This window comes from Colletotrichum truncatum (assembly GCF_014235925.2).
Source record: "Colletotrichum truncatum strain CMES1059 chromosome Unknown Contig_0019, whole genome shotgun sequence".
NCBI lineage: Eukaryota > Fungi > Ascomycota > Sordariomycetes > Glomerellales > Glomerellaceae > Colletotrichum > Colletotrichum truncatum.
The window spans coordinates 260,447-281,740 of NW_027222416.1; the positions used below are offsets into that span (position 1 = coordinate 260,447).

Genomic DNA, 21,294 nt, shown 5'->3' on the forward strand with positions numbered 1-21,294 from the left:
AAAAGACACCAGACACAACAATGAGCTACAAGTTTCCTCTTCAGAGGGATATCCTACTTTATTAGGTGCTCCCGTGATCCTGATAATTACTCATGTCTAGATTGAGTCACTAGTAAAAGCTGCGGTTTGGCGAGAAGCCTTAGCCGTACGAACAGCGACTTATTTATCCAGAGCGTCTTCTCTCATTAATAAAACATAATAACAATAAGAAAAGAAAGTCAGTACCTATATTTAATAGCTAAAATGTTATTTATAAATAATCTATAAGGGAAATATAATAGATTATTACTACTAATTATTATAGTTATAGATAGTAGTGTTATACTTAAAACTCCCTGCCTAGTAGAAGCCGCCAGTAGTTAGGGGTTCTAATAGGGCATCGCCCTCTATAATAGCTTCAACCCACTACTAATACTAATATTATGAACCACTGCTCTGGCTATGGCTGGCTTTGGTGGGCTGACATCTAAATTATTACTAAAGAACAGGGGCAATATTGGCTATCGCGGTAAGACTTGATCAAATGCCAGATTCAATGTGGGATTGCTGCCACAAATATGGAAGCAATACCACACGAGTGCGAAAGTGGACCCGCAATCCTAGGCGCCACATGTGGCGCTATGGGCGTTCTGCCACAAATATGGAGTTGGCACCAGCTTAACAACGCTTTGGCCACAAATCTTTCATGCCATGTTTACTACTGCGCTGTGTCGCACTTCTGAGAACAAGCCATCTCGCGCTATCACGTGGCTTCGCGTCTTTATCTCTCTTATCTCTTCCGGTATGCTTTCTTAAAATAATTGCTAAACGCGATAACTGGTCCTACTGCCTCACGGCCCCCGCGCCTGCCCAACTGACAGTCCACAATCAATCGTCATGCCTGCTGTAAATTCATTCGAACCAAACGACGAAACTTTCTCCTCTTCTTTTCTCTTTTGTTCTAGTTTACGATCTATGCCACCTACGTCCCTCCCCCCCGAAATGACATCGAAAACCTCCTTTTCTTGTCCCTCTCGTGACTGAAGCTCAGATGCTGGAATCAACGCTCGCCATTTTCAATTCCCTCGCCAAAGCCCCCGACGACCAGAACCAGGCGGACACGATTGTTTCGCTGTGGAGGAGGCTGAAGGAAGACTTCAACACCGCCGATCCCGACCTCACAATCGCACGCGATAGCTCCTTTTCGACCTTCGTCCTGCAACACGTCAATCCTGCTCTGCTTAATGTCGCGTTGGACGCTGAGCTGGCCGATGACATCGCTAAGCTCAATCGAGACCTCCTCAAAGAGGGCCTGTATCGCTTGGGAGCCAACCTTAAACACTTCGAAGTCTCCAAGAGCACCTTTGTGTTCCTTTTTGGCGTCTCAGTTGCTGCCAGTCGCGCCGCTCAAGACGCCTTCAAGTACCTGCGACAGACACACCCGAAAGTCACCATTCTCGACATCAATCGAGCCTTCGAATCCACCAGTCCGACCATTACTACACAAGGTGCGCCCTTTGTCAAGGAGAGGAAACCGGTTGATCGTCTGAAGGAGGCTCTCACTTCTCTTGACGTCAACGCCTGGAGCAAACCTCCGCGGAAGGCTGAGTCAAGAGATTTGGCCAGGGAAGAGAACTCCGACGATGGGATAACGGATGGAAATGACAAGAATAAGGGCACCAATGGGAAGAAGGGCCAGGCCGGAGACCACCGACGTGCCAGCATTGATCTAGGCAAAGACAGCGACAGAGTCGACTTATTCAGGGCTGGCAGTCGAGCTCCGAACCCCAGCGACGATTCCCACGCCCCAGGCAAACGTCTCGACGAACAAGAACACATGGAAGGTAGCGACTCAGATCGAGAATTGGACAATAGTTTTCACCTTGGGGGTAACGGAGGTAACTCCTCAGATGAAGAGGGGGAGGAATTTGGCATCCCGGAAATACCAGAAACTCCTCCTGCAAAAAATCGTATGAACCCACAACAGTCGTTCCACAGAGACTTGTCAACCATTGTCGAAGAGTCAACAATATTCTCAGATCCCCTACCAAGTCCCACTGTCAACAAAAAGCAACACTTGCCTGTTACTGAGTCGTCAGACGTCTTCAGTAGCAACATCACAACCCGCAGAAACCGCCGGTCGGCATCAGTAGCGAACATCCAAGACGAGCACCATCCTCGCAAACGCGCCAAGTCTGACACTTCCAACGACGAAAGCTTCGAGTTCAGCCGGTGTAGCAAACAAGAACGCAAATTCAGTCCAGAGCTTCCACGGCATGGGCTACCAGCACAACAGCAGTCCTCTCCGTTGTTTGACCGTTCGCCGCAGATTGGTCCTTTCGACGAAGACTCATTCCAGTCTCCCAAGGACATTAATCCCCCAGCACATTCTTCCGTTCTTTTGTCGCCATCTAGCACTGCTTTACCGATTCCTTCGCCTCTGGCCGATAAAAGCATCGCCGAGTCGCGCACCTCAGCTACCATGGAGCCGCTGCAGACAGTTTCCGTGCAGAGAATTGACACTACCACTTGGTTGCGGGGCGCCGAACTCCTTCACTGCATGGGCATGATCCTGGAATCTTGTGGGGAGCACTACTGGCTCCTTGTCGACTCTCTGGTCACAAGCAAAAAGGTGCCTAGCCTCGACAAGTCGACGTTTTTGGGGCTTTCTCAACCAAACACCACCGCCGTCTTACCTTTGTTCTTGGGCGGGAATCACTGGACACTTGTCATCTTGCGCCGCCATGCGTCCTATGTCGAGGCCGACTTCTACGACTCGCTACAAAATGATGCCCACACGAGGGAAGCACAAACGCAGCTGGATGGCTTTTGCCGTGCATACCTCCCGAACTTGTCCCGTCCCGCCGGTTACATGGCTTCGATGCCTTGCGCCCAGCAGAGCAACGCCAATGATTGCGGCGTACACGTTATCGCCTTCCTCGCGTATCTGGTAGTTCAGCGCACCGCCCCAGCCATCAACTCGAGTTTATGGAGGACACTCATCACGATCATGACAGACACGAGCATGGCACAGCATGGAGAGCTTTTGAGCGCCAAGGATCGCCACCGAGTCTTCTTCCGGTCACAATTCCTCGATCATGGTGACATGGCCCCACCCACGTCTTCCATCCCAGCACCAGTACTGAAACCTGGCCGCGTCAGTACCTCTGAGGCAAACGACTTCGCTGCCAAGGTGGATGAGTGGAAGAAGAACGTCGTCGCCGACGCGGCAAATGCAAACAAGGAGCGGGCCTCAGTGTGGACGGCAGCCCATCAACAACTCATGCGTACAGGACATGTGCTGCAGAACATTGGTACCATGGCCGCGGCTACCTTACGAACCGCCGAGGCAACAGTCCTACACAAGAAGGACGAGCACTGCCGGCGCAAACAGCTTGCCGTACAGGAAGGCGACAGCCCAGTCAGGTTGGCCGAAACCGAACAGACAAGATGGCTGGCAGAGGCGGAGCGCGAGATGTTGCGGGCCGAGAAGGACGCTCAGAAGCTGCGGGTGTACACGCAGATTTGGGAGTTCATGGCTGAATTAGTGGAGGAGGGTCGCTGCGCCGTGGAAAGACGGCTAGACATGGCACAAGGTGTGTGAGGTAAAGGGCAGAAGGGCTTTAGCATGTATGCCTTTTCTTCTCCTTTTTTTCTTCTTTTTTTTGTACTAATAGACGGCGACGAGTTATTTGTTTTGTTACGGGAGGAGATGACTCATGACTGTATGCGAGAGATATCCAGGAGTGCTATAGTATAGAATAGAGTGATGATTGCTCGAGCTCGAGTGTGTTTTATTTGTTCGCACCGAGTATCATGCGAAAATGATCCATGGACATGACTTGTGAGTAATTTGCAGAGAGGCTATCTCGCTGGGCGTGATGTATTGGCCCTCTTGCGCAGAAGTAAGAATCCGAGCGTGGGTCATGGTTGGGACTGGTAGGACAGTGGATTGGCGGTCACATGTTCTGAAGCCGACGATAGCAAATAGTGGCGATAGCTCAAACAGTGGGTGTGTCGAGGTCAACTACCTCGCTAAATTCAGTGGGCTGTGATGGCTGGAAAAGCCTTATGGTGGGTGGCTGACTAAGATGGTGGCAGGCGGCCCGCTAATACTGGATGTCAAGTGAGTCGGGTGCGGGCCTCACCACCAAAAGCTCTAGCACTGGAGGCTGCATAAAGGTTTTGCTTCAACACCCAAGACATCTTCCGCAAAGATTGAAAGAGACTATTGACATTGGAACTTATGTATTCGAGTCTCTATTTCTAGCTACTTCTTTAGGGTCGCTGTCATTAGTCAATCATTGATGTCTGCTCAAAGGCGCCGTCTGCCAGGTTTTTGTTCTATGAGAATAACAAGAATTGAGAGAAGAATAAGAAAGTAAACTTTGAAAATAAGTTTCGTGCAATTTATAGCAGCTTAATGTTTCTTTTGGTTTTGTTTTTGAATCGTCTTGCGGTTGAACTCTCTAGTCAATAATCCAACAACTCTTGTCAACGGAACCCACGATGTTGACGAGCAACCGGCATCGATGACAGACACGCCGAAGTAGCCAGGGCTATGCCCCATGGTCTCACTTGCTGGATGATTAATGGCTCTGGACCCGTTATAGCTGTTTATAGTGTTGGGTTCATCGATGCAAATGCATCAACCCCGAAGTCATCAGCCTGACGCACACCTCAACCAGGCTGTGCTACTTTAGAGGTACGGGTATAAGGTTTCGTCTCCTAGGTACAGACGTAACACAAAGCTAGAACTTTTAAGTAGAATACAAGACCGCATGGGTAAAAACATTATGGAGCTGATGTGATTTACCGGTTCGCTTATCACACAGCAATCTGGCTTCGGGCCGGTTCCGTCGCTGGGGTGCTGGCATCAGCAAGAAGTAAGGCAACTTCCAAGGTAATACTCGCTCGTATGATCCGAAATGACAGTATAGTTCCACTTGTCACAACAGCCGGCATTCGCAGCTTATCAGGAGTTGAGAACGCATGCAGGGGACTCATAGGACAGTTAGCCCTAGACAAAATAATACGGCGTTTGTGATCCTCAAAGCAAACTCTTCCAAGGTAGCAGCTGAGAAATTACAAAAGAATAATTCGAGTGGCGATTGGCTTTAACGCATGATCGGGATTGAAAAACTAAAAGATCTGATCCGGTCCATTTTAATGATATTTAAGTACTTGGGAAGAATTTTTGGTTTCAAGCAGATGCCTACGTGAACTTCAAGATCTTTCATCTAGGACTGAGGCGTCAGAAACGTGTGGTCAACTAAAAGTACCATGCCATGCACTGAACAACCGCTCTTGCTTGGATACAAGTCCATCTGGGACGGTAATGGGAATAGATTTTGCTGTTCTGCTGTGCCTAATATCGAAGGAATTTACTTGGTGCTGCCAAGTAGCAAGCCCAGGCCATGAAGCGCAAAGGGTCATCGCTGAGTGCAGTTCATCCGAGGACGTTACTATAGTAAGCCTCTTTCGATGACAGATTTTCCTGGTATGATCCCTTGACTGATTAACAGAGTTGTTCGCACTTGATTACAAATGACTAAACGAAACAAAGTTTTGCTGCAGCTAGCTCATTTCACTCCATAACTTCTGCAAGTCCCTACCAATAATGTTGAACTTCCAACCTATGACAATTGCATCCCGCCAAAATAAGTAAACCCTTGTGGTTCTATTTCCATTGCATCAATGATAGCGCATACCACCTCTTCATGCGTCTGTGATATCTTTGTCTGACCTTTGCACATGAGCCATGGCGTCGAGCATGCCAGCTGAAGCAGGCGTGACATGCTGATAAAACAGTTTGACAAGATCAGCTTTTCGTTTAGCTATACCGTAGTCGACTCCGTGTGCGCAGAGGATGTTCCGGAGTCTTGCGACTGTGAGTATGTTGGGATCGAAATCAGGTTCGAGATATGAAACGTCGTCGTGGGCAGCGGGGACCATTATCTGTGGGTGGTCCAAGGTCTCGGTAGGAAGGTCGGTTGATGATTCAGCATCTGCGCTCGAGATGGCCACATTCTCCATTGCATCTGTGAGGCCCCGGTCGTCGCTGTTTTCATCGCTCTCCGTCTTGTCCTTGTGATGAACGTCAGCAAATGGACGGACACACGTAGGTTATCACCACCAAAAGGTACCTCTTTTTTGGCAAGCTGTAGGCGGAGAACAGACTCTATAAGCTCGCTCTTCCGTAGTCTTGACGAAGCTTGGACGTTGTTCTCGTTTAGAATGTCGCGGAGCTGGGCATTCGTCTTGGACCGAATGTGGGCGGCTGGGTCCAAGCCTTTGTTTGAGCTCTCGGCTTCACCAGCGAAAGTCGCAGTGATTGAGGTGGATCTGGGTGGCTTGCGTAGACGAGCCATTATGCCTAATGCTCCTATTGAATCTGGTTTGGATGAGGAGTCCAACTTTGGGCTTGATGTTTTGGGGATGTCAAATTAAGTGGCAAAAAATGGTTTCGTAGTTGGGAAGTTCTGGTATGGGCGAAAGTAAATTGAGGAGATTGGTGAAGGCAACTATGGTTTGTTCCTCTTGCTAGGAAATGTTTTGGGAGAAGAGGAAAGACAGTCAGGTGAGCTGCATAACGCTTGCCGAAAAATAACCATCTTATTTGTGAGAAGGTCCGTTCAATTTACTTATTGCTGATTCCGTTGGTACTTGAGAGCCTCTGCTGTTTCTTGTGAAGAAGCTACTTTGTCGCACTTTCTTTTGGAGGCATGTGCAGATCTTCAAAGTGAAGGAGGACAGAAGGTGAAGGGCAAGAGTTACCTTAAGTTTGACTAAGCACTACTGCAATTCTGCCATACTTTAACCAGCTGGTTCGATATGCTTCCTGTAGTTTCCTTTTGTTTTTGTCTATTGTAGGCTTCCTTTCTTCATGTTTTTAGTTCTCGTCTCCGCCTTGAACTTTTCAATCCGTTTCTTCACGTTCATCATCAACCGGAAACCTACATCACAACATGGAGCTTCTTCCACTCTTGTTCAAACATAACATCTTTTCCATCTCCGCTCTCTATTATTTCATTTTATTAACTTGACACGCTTGTCGCTACGTGTTAATGATTCAGTCGTTATTCCGAAACACAAACTCTGAAAAAGCAGCTGCTGGAACGATTTAGACCGCCCGGTCCAGGCCACCAGTACGACATCTTCCCTGCATCACACGTTACCTAAGCACAACTGTAGATCTCAAGTCTTGTCTGCCTTGTATAGTGGTAGATTAAGATATGCAGGTGATGGCAGGGTTTTTTGTTCTTTTCGCCCGGGCAATAGGTTTCACGTTATGTGCAGCCTGCAATGGAACAACCTGCAATGATGACCCTAGCAAAGTTAACGTCTTTAAGGCTCTCACTCCTGCACACCAGTTTTAAGACAAACCCATGAAAAGTTCCAAAGCTACTTACATTTCTCTTACATTCTTCTCTCTGGCCACGGTCTGTTTCACTTCTTCCATTTTGCAACCTGCAGTGGTTGAGTTCCTTCATTTATTCTGATTATCTCAAGTTTCTGCCATAATGTCGTCCAGGCTGTAACCTCCAGATATCTCCAAGAAGCAGAGAAAATTTATCGGCGCCCACAATCATCTTTCAAAATGCTCGATTCTCGTATTACCAAGACAGGCTCTTACTCAAATCTCCCGTCTAGTTGCTGACATATGACACAGTTTAAAGCTGGATTCAGGGTTTCAAAGATAAAAAACCTCCCCAACTTGGTAGCACTGACTTTGGCGCTGCCTGGACCCTGGAAAATGAGTATTAGATAGAAGATTGACTGATGAGCCCACCAGGCGGGCGCCTCAATGACGAAGACAAACATAACATTGTAATCTGCGCCAGCCGCTATGCAAAGAGGACCTATTCAGGATTCCACCCGTAGACTACTTACGGAAGTCCTGAATTATGTGTGTATACACTACTGATCAATAATATAAACGTTGCCAAAAGAGCCGTACACAGTTAAGATGCCCCTCTTTCCACTGCTCAAGGTTGATAATGCGTTGGGTGATGATGAGAGTATCGAAGCATGTAAAATTGGCTAATGGCCACCCCCAGCTGTAGCTAAGTGAGAAGCCCCAAGGATTTCGGTCTTGATTCAATGGCAAACTTTGCCACAGGAAGATGGATGTGGGAGTAAGAGGCGTTAAAACCGATTCATTTCCTGAGACTCGTTGATAAGAACATTAATAGACATAAGGCCATTCATTCTGGAGTTGCTGGTAATGTATGCAATGTTAAGCATTTTACCCCAATTTCACCTGCGTTTGAGGGCACAGCATCACTTGAACATCGAAGGTTTCCACCTTTTCATTATTTACTCCGGATGGCATAGTAATGGCTTCGAGTAGCATCTTGTTTATTTCAGGCGATCTTAAATGTCCGCTAGGCATACCGCCATAGCCACGGCATTATCGCTGTTTGCTACCATCTAATTAACCTATAACTGCCTTCCTTGCGTCATCGTAAGGATACCTACCTAAGGTTCTTGAGTACATTCATAATTGACCAACTCTTGACTCCGTGGCATGCGCTTCTAGTCAATCTGAGTCATGGATCGAGCGTCAAAGCTGCACACAGCTTTGGGTCGATGTGTGCCGAGTCGATGTGTGCCGAGTCGATGTGTGCTGAGTCGATGTGTGCTGAGTCGGAATGTGCTGGCGAGAATGCTTATCAAAAGAAATGCTGACTGGGTTCATAGTTATTCTTACTAAATTACCTCAAAAGTTTATCTTGACTGGGAGATATGTCATAAAGCTTGCTTGCTTGTAGGGGAGCTTCTTGAGAATTCTATAGACAAGTCTACGGTTGAGCTCTTGATGACGAACCTCGATTAAGAATGTAACGAAAATCACAGTCAGTCTCTTTCTGAGCATTTTTTTCATCCCCACGGTCCTTTTGCTCCGGGAACGGCATCGTCTTTCAGGAGACTACTGCTCGGGAGTCATTATTAAGGGCAACGCTGTAAGCCATGGTGTATCATATAAGTCTTAACATGAATACTTTGAGAGACTCCAAGGACAGACAGGTCGATAGAGCGGCAGGAGGAGATAAATGCCATCCCTATAGCCCTTACACAAAGGACGGTGATCCCACAGCCAAGTTGACAACATTAAACGCAATATTGCCTATGGCTCTACCGTGCTACAAACAAATACACGTGAAGATTTACCTTCGCAAAGTCCTGTCAGAAAGAGATTTTGGCTCGAAGTGAAGAGCGTAAATCTCGAAGGTATGCGTAGCGTTGTTGACACTCTCGAATCTAAGCACTGATTCTACTTGCTTGAACTGGGGCTTTATGCCTCACTGCCTTTTAAGAGGGCCCACTAAACGGTTGATGAGTGACTCCTAGCGCATGCGTTCTTTGGATATGCTCATTGTTGTTAGTAGTGTGCGGCTTTTTCGTAGTTGCTGCTGCTCCTTTTGTTTGTTGCATAGCCTTTGGAATAACGTAATACTCTCTAATTATCTTTTGCAAAGCACTCAAAGAGCGCAGCTTCAAGCTAAAGAATAGCAAACTCTCAAGTTACGTGTAAACACCTGAAGTACACGTTTTAAATCTCTAGGTAGGCAGAAACACTGTAGTTTGAAAGTTTTATAAGAAGTGTGATGTTTTATGACTCTTACACATGTTAGATTGTCAGATTTTCGGTCGGTTTCAACCAAGTTCAACATTATTAAACTCAGGAGCGATATATTAAAGTACTTATTAATAAGGTGCGGAGATTCCCTAGGACAGGTGAACAGACAGATAGGCTCATGCTAAACCCTACGAATAGTATTGAATGGCCTTAGCAAAATCGCCATCTTGCGGCTTCTCTGGTGTCGCTGGGCTTGACTTGGAAGGACACGAGGTAAAAGGTCCGAAGCGATTGTGGGAGCTCATTTCGTCTTCTGCTTCCTGGTCTGATAGGAAGTCTTTGCCTTATTCCTTATTGGAGATCGCGCCTTCTTCGCTTTGAGGACTTGTAGCTGCGGTCCACGCTTGGATGCAAACTGACCAGTGGAATTGAATGGCAAGTGTTCCGGGCTTTGGCCGCGAATGGAGGCTTAGAATTGTCGAGAAAGACCTTTTTTGCGAGTTGATAACTATACAACTTTTGTCTCAAGGAAATAAAAAACACTAACCATGAGAGCCCCTTAGGTAGCCCGATCTGTGGGTTTGAAAGGTGGATTAGATGAGTATAGAAAATGATTGGTCTTTTTGGTCGAACCAGTTGGATTGTATGCTGGCTTGCGAATTGGCGGAGTTTCTTGTCCGAAGTTTGCTTGATATGCTTGATGTGCTTGACTATGTCTCGCATTTACTATTGATGGGATTTATTGCCCGTAGGTAGTGTTGCGAGGGTCTATGACATCGTTACGTGCATTCTGAGCAGTGTTTGAGCTGATCTAGCTCCAAATTCGAATCAATTTAAACCTAACATACTTCTTTTATTTCTCTATAACAAACAATTAATAGGAATATCAAGCATTGAAAATAACAATTAATAAAAAACATTCATCGATAAGTAAATACCGTGGATAGCTTGCTCAAGATTAGTAGATGCGTGGTCGATAGTAGCGTCTATCTTTGACTACGCCCAGTGAAGAAGGCTACAAACAGATTTGCCAATGGATATAGCATAGAGATCAAAAGTACATATCCTAATCAAGACAACGTCGATCTTACGAAATTCAATCCTCATGACAACCAGTTGTTCTCAAGTCGGTTTGCATTCTGTGACGATGGAACGTCTGTGGGCTCAATAGGCACGAGTCATAGTGAGACAGCCTGATACAGCCTGTATTAGAGAGATCCCTGCCAGCCGGATGGATATATATAGTGTGCATCTAGGGCAGTAGATTTTGGAAGAATCAACGCACATTACGGGCCAGCATCTTTGTGCCTAGCGTGTTCGTCACACATTCTTTTACTAGTTGCATACCTTACTCGAAGAAACTCCCAGAAATGGGGTCTTCTCCTAAAGAAAGTAAAATTCATAGTGTGTTGCAATACAAGGATACCGTACGGGTGGTGTCAGTTTGATATAAAAGGTTTTACACCTATAAGTGATCGAGTGAAGGATGTGTTGCGTAAGAACTTGGTCGCTGGTGCGAGCCTTTCCCGTGACCATTCCAATGGGGCGCAAAACAGTAGGTTTGGGACTCCGGAACCATCACCGCATATGGACCATGAATTCGTTACAGTTAGGGTTCAGCTGGATAAAACAAAGGGCGGGCTTACAAACAGTGGTAGCTACAATAAATGTACAGGTTTATGCAAGTAATAGCATGACAGATGTTGGTGAACATGATAAAGAAGGGCTAGCTAGGTTGCATCACGATTTCCTTCCAGTGATTTCCTATTATCAATATGCTTTCTCTACCTCAGGTAACTTGCTAGCTCACACAGCGGATATTCAAGACCAGGTTTAGCATCACAAAGCGGTGCACACACGGCGGTCCATAAATTTGCAGGCATTTAAAATGATTGTCCAGATACCAGCGATATTTGTTATTATCAGTTGGTACTAGTGGAAGATGTGTTGAAATGCTTCTGAGATACACATCACAGGGAGCCAGAGCGCCAGAACGGCCCCAATGACCACATATACGTCACGAAGACACCGAACCGCCAGTCGCAATGCATATTTTGGACAAGCCCCTGAATACATGCCAGGGACCGACTACCAGCCTTGCCAGTGACAGGCCTCCATAAGGAATACCCAATCTTACAGTATTAACATACTAATTGTAACTCCCACTCTGAAGTATAGGCGCTTTGATAGTCGAATAGAAAGATTGCTCATACTACTTAAGGCGGCAGGCGAGGGGACAGGCAAAAAGGTAGTCTAGATATAGTCATTTTATGGAGTATAGTTATCGGTTATTTTGGTTGTTATTCTTATCATAGTTGTTATGGCTGTAATGGTCGTCAGGTCCCACGAGTGTCAGGCTCACATAGCTGTTAGCCTCGATCGATTGTTTGGCTTCTGTAGTTGTAAGTCTAAGCCCTTTCCTTTTTTCGAAACTTCAAGTCTTTGATTACAGTCTATCTTCATGTCATTTCCCGCTCCCGTCTTTTCAATTCTTTTGTTGTATTTGCATGCTTAACCCGTCTCTCAACGACGCCCGTTAAGACAACGCCATCAAAAATTAGGCACGTCCATATGGCCGATCCAACTAATTAACGCCGCCAACGTAACAAAACCCGTTACTTACTTTAGGGCGGATTAAGAATCCAATTCAGATGGCTGAGCTGCCTAGACTGGGCAGTGATTAGGGTCGGCGGGTAGAATACTCAAATGCAAGTTGTGGTGACCGATCACGGCACGGACAGCATCAAATAGTAGCAAAACGGCTTGAATTCCTTAAGTGAGCGGGCGGAGCGAGGGACGCTTAAGAATACGGTCGCTGAAGCGAAGTCGTCAATTGATCTCGCGGCCGAGACACGGCAGAGCGGGTCCGGAGGTCCGGAGCCATCACGACACAAGTCAACAGCCCCCAGACGCCTTGATTTTGAGTGCCTCTCCATCACAGGAATTAACAAACATGTTACAAAATCATTAACAGATGCTGCAAATATTCTCACCGCCACTATACACGGCAGGCTGCAGAGCTACCCCGCTGCATGTCGCGCGCAAAGCTACTCCGTCTTGCCCTGCTCCAGTTATGTATCAAAGACGCAGTATGATGTCTTACTAGAATACGGCCGTACGAGCTGCACTGTCTGTTATCTCCCACCTAAGTGACAAATAAAGACGCAGCCTGCCTATGGCCTGCATAAAAGAGTGGGCCTTCTTGTCACGCGTGTGTCTGCGCATTTGGTGTGATGAGAAAACTACATAGTTTCCCCTCCCTGTTGTTATGCTTGTCTCTTTTCTTTTTTTCTCGCTTGAACTGGGTCTTGCCCCCGCCAAGATTGGCATTTTCCTATTTCTCTAGTTAAGTGAATGTACGGAAGCAGATCTAAAAAGATACCTCTCTGGACGATTGTGAGATACTTCTTGTCAATGACAATTACTACCATGGTACTCTACGCCTCCTACATATTCAGGGTCAATAACTGTACTTGATGGTACCAAGATCTGTAGAGGACTAAGAATCACTCCGTCTAGCAATTCTGATAAAACGGGAGAAAACATCCGGACTTACTTGGCAAGCGAAGTTTAGCCAGTATCTGTGCATAACGTAGTTTTTCGTAGTTCTTAGATGAGTATTAAATGAGCTTCAGCAGACTTCTATGATTTTCACTTGAATTTACATACCTATTTTATACAAGCTTTCATGTCAAAGCCGGAAGCAAACACCAAATCTTCAATTGAACCCCTACCCGTTGACATTCAGGCATCATGTCCTTTTTCAGCCCTCCATGCCACCTATGCCAGTCATTAAGCAAGCTCAGTTCTACTTCAGACTCCCTCCTCGACAAAGCATCTCCCCCAAAATCCAGCCCCAAGGAGTCATGTTTTCACCTGCTAGAAGAGTCGCAATGCCAATTCCAAGCTGCTATGGATAAGCTTTGTGGTCCACAAATGGCTACCCATCGGATCTCAACCTCATGGACACTTGACTACAGATGTCAATCTTTGTTAGGCTGGTACGGCGTCTTTTGCAGTGAAAACCACAGCTATTCATTGCTCAAGTCTCGGAATATTACGACATCATCGGACTTATATCAGATGATGTACATAAACCTTGAAGGCATTCGATACCATCTGACAACCCTACGGGCAGCGCTAGACCGACATGTTCGAGAGGCCCCTAATGGGGTAATGGAGGCTTCTTTGTGGCCCTCCATCACTGTCATCACTGAATACTGGACGGAGATAAAAGACATCAATGACAAGCTTATATCCCAGATTAATATGTATAAGGGAAGGCGTTGATGATAGAGGTTGTATATACGGTAGTCTGCATATCGAAGCAAACCCTTCTAAGTAGCACAAGAGAACTGGTTCAAGGTCGTAGGGGGATGTTACGATCTATCTATTAGGTCACTAGGAACGCAGCCATGAAGTGAATTACATTGGACTTTTCCCAACTGAAGCTTTTGCTGATGCTGTTGTTGGTAGCCCTGCACTGCTCGTGGCATCTGGATTAAAAACTCAATGAGATTGCAAGTACTCAAAACAATTTGTTTGCAATAGCTTCAAGGGTTATATTCTATAATGTCTTCCTATTGAGGGTATTTATATGCTTAGGCCGCTACCTGTGAACTAGAGGGTCGCCCAGTCTAAATGCTAACTCCCTGGCTCCCATATAGATGCATCCAATCGCGGTGTTCTCGTTTCCTCTCGGACTTTTGGGAAGTACGTGAACGGCGCAGAAATCAGGATTGACAAACAGCCATTCCATGGAATCTACGTTCGGGTGTTCCTCGGCTTATCACCCTTCAACCAATAGGGTGAGTTGGGTGATTTCGCCGCTTTTAAGGTTACCATTCAGGGGAAGCTGGGTATCACCAGGGTGAGGCTAGGGGTAGGATAGGGTGATTTCGGCATTCCTGGAGTCACTAAGGGGAATCACTATGATAAGGATCCTGATTGGAGCCTCTGGGATACTTAACTAAGGCTAAGCCGTTTTGGTTACCTTTATTCAGGTAGCATACTAGGGTACTAGTAGATAGACAGCTAGGCAAAAAATAATCAGGCGAGAGTTAGGTGTATGGTACTATCTCTAGACATACTGATGTGTCTGCGACTCGGTATTTTTAGTAAGTAATAGCGACCTGTGGTCTCTTCTTTTGGTTGGGGCGATTAAGTCAGACTTCTTTCTGTAGATAGTTAAATAGCTATAATACTTTTAACGTATTTAAACGCGGATTACATTCGTATAAAGAGATTATAAAGGAAATGTAAATAGAGGCAGAACTAATAGAGAGACTTTAAATAAAATATCAATCCGTAAATAATATCTAATATTAATTATAAGGTTAGGATTTACGCAAAGCCTGTAGTAATAGACGATTCTAGCCGCCTTTAAAGACAAATGTTTAACTGCTTTTTTGAGCCTCCCGCTACTGTAGTGATCTTTACGCTCGACGGCTAGTGACTATAGCGAAACAAAGCTATTAATATAAGATTCGCATACTGTCTAGCCTATGAAGGATGCGCTATGTAAATTAAGTCTCGATCTAGAAAATATCTTTATAATATTGGAGAGCAACCCTTATGTCCTTAGTCAAAGTCGATAATAATCAGAGCGTATATAAAGAAGACCTAAATGTTATTATAGTCTAAAACTCTATATATTATCCTAGACGAAGACAAACTACTGCTTTCGAACCTAATTTGTCCTGGCATAGGGAATAGTTAATGTTGTGATTAGTATTTTTTAATATTATAGGATGCCTGTAAAGTAGGATAACTAATGGGGAAACCGTTTCCTATCTTGTTTCTCTTGTCTATTGTGGTGACCTGACTACGGCATGGGCAGTATTAACTAGAAACAAAACGGCTTGTATTCTCTATGTAGGCGAGCGGAGTGAGGGATGCTTAAGAATATAGGCGCTGGAGCGAGGTCGTTACGTGACCTCGCGGCCGAGGCGCGGCAGAGTGTTACGACCCGTTGGACATGGTCGCCAACACGACCCCGCCTGGATCCCGGCGGCTAACGCAGGGCATATGTAACCCAGCCGGACAGGTGTAACCAGGGATCCTCGGAACGGAAGAACTATGGACAAGTCACGTGGCCTCGGGGATAACGCGGGGTAAGGACAACCCGGGCTGGATATGTTGGATATGTCAGATATCCAACCGATCCCCGGATATGTTGGATATGTCAAATATCCAACATAGCCAAGATAAGGAGGACCGTTCAGGACTTGTATATAGGATGGACTCGAGCCGGGCTCGAGGACAGACTTCCATAGCTCTTCAGCAATCAACTTTGTGATTACCCTAACCGGTACTTTCAGCTATACCTAAGTGACGACTACTCTACGACTCTTGTTGAGGCCTTGACTGATCACCAAGACCTTTGAAGATCTACGATTCAATCGACCAGACCCCAGAACGACTGTTACTGTTGTCAATCCCTGGCTTACTGTTAACACAAACCCACTGTCAGTTAGCTGGCCGTAACACTTTGATTGCTCCTGTTCAGTAAGTCACCTTTTGAGAACTACTAAACAGTATAGACAAGATGTCTTCTCGCGCTTCTGCCAAATCACCCACTCCAGGATCCTCATCCTCTTCGCGCAACCAGCCTCAGAGCCTCGCGCAGGAGCCCGCCAACACTGAGGACTTCGACATGCCGGACCTCAAGTACGACTCCGATGGAGATGGCTCTTTCACCAAGGAAAGCTACGATAAGCTCCGACGCATAATCCAGAAACAAGAAGCCGAGACAAAAGACATGCAGAAAATCGTCAACGAAAACCGACAAGCAATGGAAAACCTCAACGAGCAACTCCAGCACGCTGGACAGGCCTACAAGAAGCTGGAAGAAGACATCAAGGGGGACGCCAACCTCCGGAAGATCCAGGAACTCCAGGGGGAAATCACCACCCTCCGGGCCGCCGCCAACATCGTCACCACGCCCGTCCACGGAGGACGACAAAAGCTCAAGCTCAGTGCGCCTGTCACCTACGACGGAACCCCCGGGACCCTCAAAGGATTCCTGATTCAGGTCAAAAACTACCAGAACTTTCACCATGGAGATTTCACCAACGAAACCGAAAAAGTAGTACACGCAGCCACCTACCTCCGAGGAAAGGCCCTCAAGTAGTTTAAACCAATCCAGGAAGAATACCTCAAATGCGAGACCCTCGACGAGTGCACCACCGAGACCCGCGACATCTACGCCAATTTTAAAGGATTCGAGGATGCGCTCAGGTCACTCTTCCAAGACCCCGACGAAAAGCGACAAGCCGAACGAGATCTGGCACAACTTAAGCAGACTAAGTCCGCCAAAGACTACTCCGCCAATTTCCGACAACTCAGCGTTCAACTCGACCTCACCGAGGAAACCAAGATCTTCATGTTCTATCAAGGACTAAAGGACGAAGTCAAGGACGAGATCATCAAGATTGATCGACCTGACGACTTTCTCCAGTACGCCGAACTCGCCATCAAAATCGACAACCGGCTTTTCGAACGACGAAAGGAAAGAGGCGAAAAACGACAAAAACCCCAACTCAGGACGCAAGTACCAGTGGCAGCCTCAGCACCAGTTCAACAACCAGCGAAACGACAATAGACCCCGCAACAACTGGAACAACCCCCGACAAAGTACTGCCTATGGTCACCACAGTAGACCAATGGACCTTAGTGCTACACAGAGAAACGACAAAAAGAACGACAGTTGGAAGAAAGACAGACAGTGCTATAACTGCCAGAAGATTGGACACCTAGCATACGAATGCAGGTCACCTAAGAAGGAACGCTTCCAACCGGTACCAGAGAAACGACAAGCGAGTATCGCCACGAAGACGATCCCTCATGAACAACTTAATTGGACTACCTGCTTCGATGACAACTGCTATATCCACTCTAGCAGTAAGGAACACGCAGGATGGTACCCCCAGAAACCTCAAGAACGATCTGGTTACGACACCACCAACGTACCTAAACGGACCCTCGCTGCGGGATATAGAAGCAACAGCAAAATCGAGCGCAAGACAATCGAACGGCTCGACAGTATGAACGACAACGAGGAATTAGAACAAGACAATCAGCGAAGGCTGAGCCTCCTCTACGCAGGACGACAAGCCCACCTGCAGCGGATTCAACAGGACTCACAAAACCCTATGTGGCAACGACAACTCGGTGCGCTGGACGCACACATCGAACGACGACAACATGCACAAGGAGATCCCGCACGGATCCGCCAGATCAACCAAGAACTGGAAGAACAGGTCGAATCAGAAACGACCAAGAACACCCCCAACGACTCGGAAACACCTCGCGATGTTGCCCGTCAACATGCCCAACTGGAAGTCGCCTTTGAAGTCGCTTCAGTCGACGACACCAGCTCTGGAGAGGACTCTGACGAAGAAATACAGTGGTATCACTGCTACCGAGACCAGTGCCGAGTCCACTATATCAAGAAAGACGAAGCATGGAAGAAACAGCAAGAAAACGACGAACAAGGAACGGACGAGCAGTCAAAAAACTAGACTCGCCTACCGAAGACAAGGGACAACGACAGGCAGTCCAGACAAGGTCCCTATGTAGCGCAACGACGCCCACGACACAACGACACGAGCATGTACAAGTCCAAATACAGCTCAACGGAAGAACAGCTACCGCCATGATCGACAGCGGAGCCCAAGGAAACTTCATATCACCAAGAACGGTGAATGAAAGAAAGATAACCTGGAAAAGAAAAGCAGCCGAAGACTGCTACGAACTCAGCACCGTTGAAGGAGAACAAGTCCAGTACGGCGGAGGACGCATTGTTATGGAGACAGCGCAACTCCCAATGCAGATCCATGGCCAGAATGAGCGACTCAACTTCGATATTACGGAGATAGGAGACAAGTACGATGTCATCCTTGGAAGACCATGGTTATACGACAGTAACCCACGGATAGATTAGAGAACAGGCCAACTCCATTGGGACCAGGATTCAGTCACTGAGAAGCAACCACGGAACGGTGCCTCAAACGAACCTCTCAAGACTCCTGAAGCGAAGAGATTTCTAGCATACCTACGGATCAAGGATGCAAACGCCAGGACGTTATCAGCAACAGACATCGGCAAGGAAGACCGACTTCTGTCTATCCCAGAAGAATACCGGCAATACCAGAAGCTATTCGCCGAAGAACTCGAGACCGGACTCCCGGAACACAGCAACTACGACCACGAGATACCCCTTAAGGAAGGGAAGGAGCCAAAGCTAGAAGCAATCTACGGACTCAACCAGAAAGAAATAGAAGCACTCGACGCTTACCTCGAAGAAAATCTACAGAAGGGATACATCAGACCCTCTACATCACCAGCGGGATACCCAATCCTGTTCGTACCAAAAAAGAACGGCAAACTACGACTCTGCGTCGACTACCGGAAACTCAACGACATTACGATCAAGAACTGCTACCCACTACCGCTCATCTCCGAACTACGAGACCTGTTGCACGGAGCACAGTGGTTTACAGCACTCGACCTAAAAGGAGCCTATAACCTGATCCGGATGAAATCAGGTGAAGAATGGAAGACAGCGTTTCGAACACGCCGAGGACATTACGAGTACCTTGTGATGCCCTTCGGACTCACCAACGCACCCGCGACATTCCAGACGATGATCAACCACGTCTTACGAGAATTTCTAGATGTGTTCGTCGTAGTTTACCTCGACGACATCCTAATCTTCTCCAAGACTCTGAAAGACCACAAAAAACATGTACACCAAGTACTACGGAAACTGCAAGACGCCAAACTCCTAGTGGAACCCGAGAAGAGCAAGTTTCACGCCAAAGAAGTCGAATTCCTAGGTTTACGATAGCCCCAGGAATCCTCAAAATGTCCAAAGACAAAATCGCAGCAGTACGAGACTGGCCTACACCACAGAACGTTAAGGACGTACAATCCTTCATTGGATTTGTGAACTACTACCGACGATTTCTGGAAGGATACTCAGACAGAAACGACCCCCTTACGAGACTTTCGAGGAAAGACATCCCCTGGCAATGGGAAGAAGAACAGAAAAAAGCCTTCGACGAGATCAAACAACAAGTCACATCGGAACCAATACTCGTCATACCAAACCCCGAGAAACCATTCGAAGTCGAGACCGACTCCTCAGACTATGCCATAGGAGGACAACTAGGTCAACGAGACGAAGAAGGACAGCTACGACCTTGTGCCTTCTTCTCACGCAAACTACACGGCCCAGAACTCAATTACCAGATACACGACAAGGAACTCATGGCAATTATCGAAGCATTCAAAGAATGGAGACCGCAACTCTCAGGAACCAAGTACGAGGTCAAAGTATACACCGACCACAAGAATCTCGCACACTTCACCACATCGAAAGATCTCAACAAACGACAAATTCGATGGTCCGAATTCTTGTCAGAATTCAATTTCAGAATCGTCTACCGGAAAGGCAAAGAAAACGGCAGGGCCGACGCCCTCAGCCGAAGACCGGACCATGAGGTCCAGGTACCTGAGGAAACCCGAGTTATCCTCAAAGCAGACAAAAACGGAGACCTTGTGCCAGCAGCCAGACTCTTAATGATGGCCAGAAGAGACAGTACCAGCACGCCTGGAAGGATGTCTCCTGAAGCCATTAGGGAGATACACTCCGCACCCGCACACGGTCACCAAGGCGTAACTAAGACATGGAAACGCATCCGCCAACACTACGACAAAACGGCTACACGACAAGAAGTATCTTTAGCGATTAAGGACTGTGAGGTTTGTGCGAAAAGCAAACCCAGCCGACATCAGCCTTATGGAAAGATACAGCCACTCCCAGTACCGCAAACCGCATGGGAATCTATCTCGCTGGACTTCGTCACCAAACTACCCAAGTCCCGAGAACCAATGACCAACGTCTACTACGACAGTGTCCTCGTCATCGTCGACAGACTCACGAAGTATTCGTACTTCATCCCGTACATGGAGTCTAGCACTGCAGAAGACCTCGCCTACAAGTTTCTGCAGGTGATCGTAAGCCAACACGGAATGCCGAAGGAAATCGTATCCGACAGAGACAAGCTGTTCACTTCCAAGTTTTGGAGATCCCTGATCTCGCAGCTAGGATCCGACCACAAGATGTCCACCGCTTTCCATCCGCAAACCGATGGCCAGACAGAACGAATCAATCAGATCATGGAAACCTACCTACGCTGCTACGTCAACTATCAGCAAGACAACTGGGTTCAACTGCTACCTATGGCCCAGTTCGCCTACAACAGCGCAGTAGGAGAAAGTACAAAAGAATCACCATTCTATCTGAACTATGGATTCAACCCAACAGCCTACGGACAACCTCGACAAGGCCCAGCAGCTCTGAAAGCTGTGGCAGACATCAACAGACTTAAGGAGATCCAGCAGGAACTCCCCAGAGACCTCGAATTTGTGCGCGAACGCATGCGCAAATACGCCAACAAATCAAGAGTTGAGGGACCAACTCTAAAGGAGGGGGATAGTGTATACCTTCTCCGCCGCAACATCAAAACAAAACGACCAAGCGATAAGTTAGACTTCAAGAAACTTGGACCCTTTGAAATTACGAAGAAGGTATCCAACGTCAACTTTAAACTCGCACTACCCGACAGCATGAAGTGTCATCCAGTCTTTCACATTTCACTTCTCGAATCAGCACCAAAGGGATCGTACACTACGGACTATATCGAAGTAGATCCCGAACAAGAATA

At 47.0% G+C, this 21,294-nt stretch overlaps 3 protein-coding genes across 3 annotated transcripts; 2 read left to right on the forward strand and 1 right to left on the reverse strand.

Annotated features, from left to right (window-relative positions):
• Nucleotides 1-1,030: 1,030 nt before the first annotated feature.
• On the forward strand, nucleotides 1,031-3,583 carry CTRU02_215763 (Ulp1 protease family protein; the record flags this gene model as incomplete). Its single annotated transcript, XM_036733420.1, has 1 exon — nucleotides 1,031-3,583. The coding sequence occupies one exon, from the start codon at nucleotides 1,031-1,033 to the stop codon at nucleotides 3,581-3,583; it is 2,553 nt and encodes an 850-aa protein (XP_036574859.1).
• Nucleotides 3,584-5,697: 2,114 nt separating this feature from the next.
• CTRU02_215764 (uncharacterized protein) lies at nucleotides 5,698-5,934 on the reverse strand (the record flags this gene model as incomplete). The annotated part of the gene is made up of 1 exon (XM_036733421.1): nucleotides 5,698-5,934. The coding sequence occupies one exon, from the start codon at nucleotides 5,932-5,934 to the stop codon at nucleotides 5,698-5,700; it is 237 nt and encodes a 78-aa protein (XP_036574860.1).
• A 10,175-nt stretch (nucleotides 5,935-16,109) lies between these two features.
• CTRU02_215765 (reverse transcriptase domain protein) lies at nucleotides 16,110-16,694 on the forward strand (the record flags this gene model as incomplete). The annotated part of the gene is made up of 2 exons (XM_070206559.1): nucleotides 16,110-16,248; nucleotides 16,303-16,694. The coding sequence occupies 2 exons, from the start codon at nucleotides 16,110-16,112 to the stop codon at nucleotides 16,692-16,694; spliced, it is 531 nt and encodes a 176-aa protein (XP_070059768.1).
• Nucleotides 16,695-21,294: the final 4,600 nt, after the last annotated feature.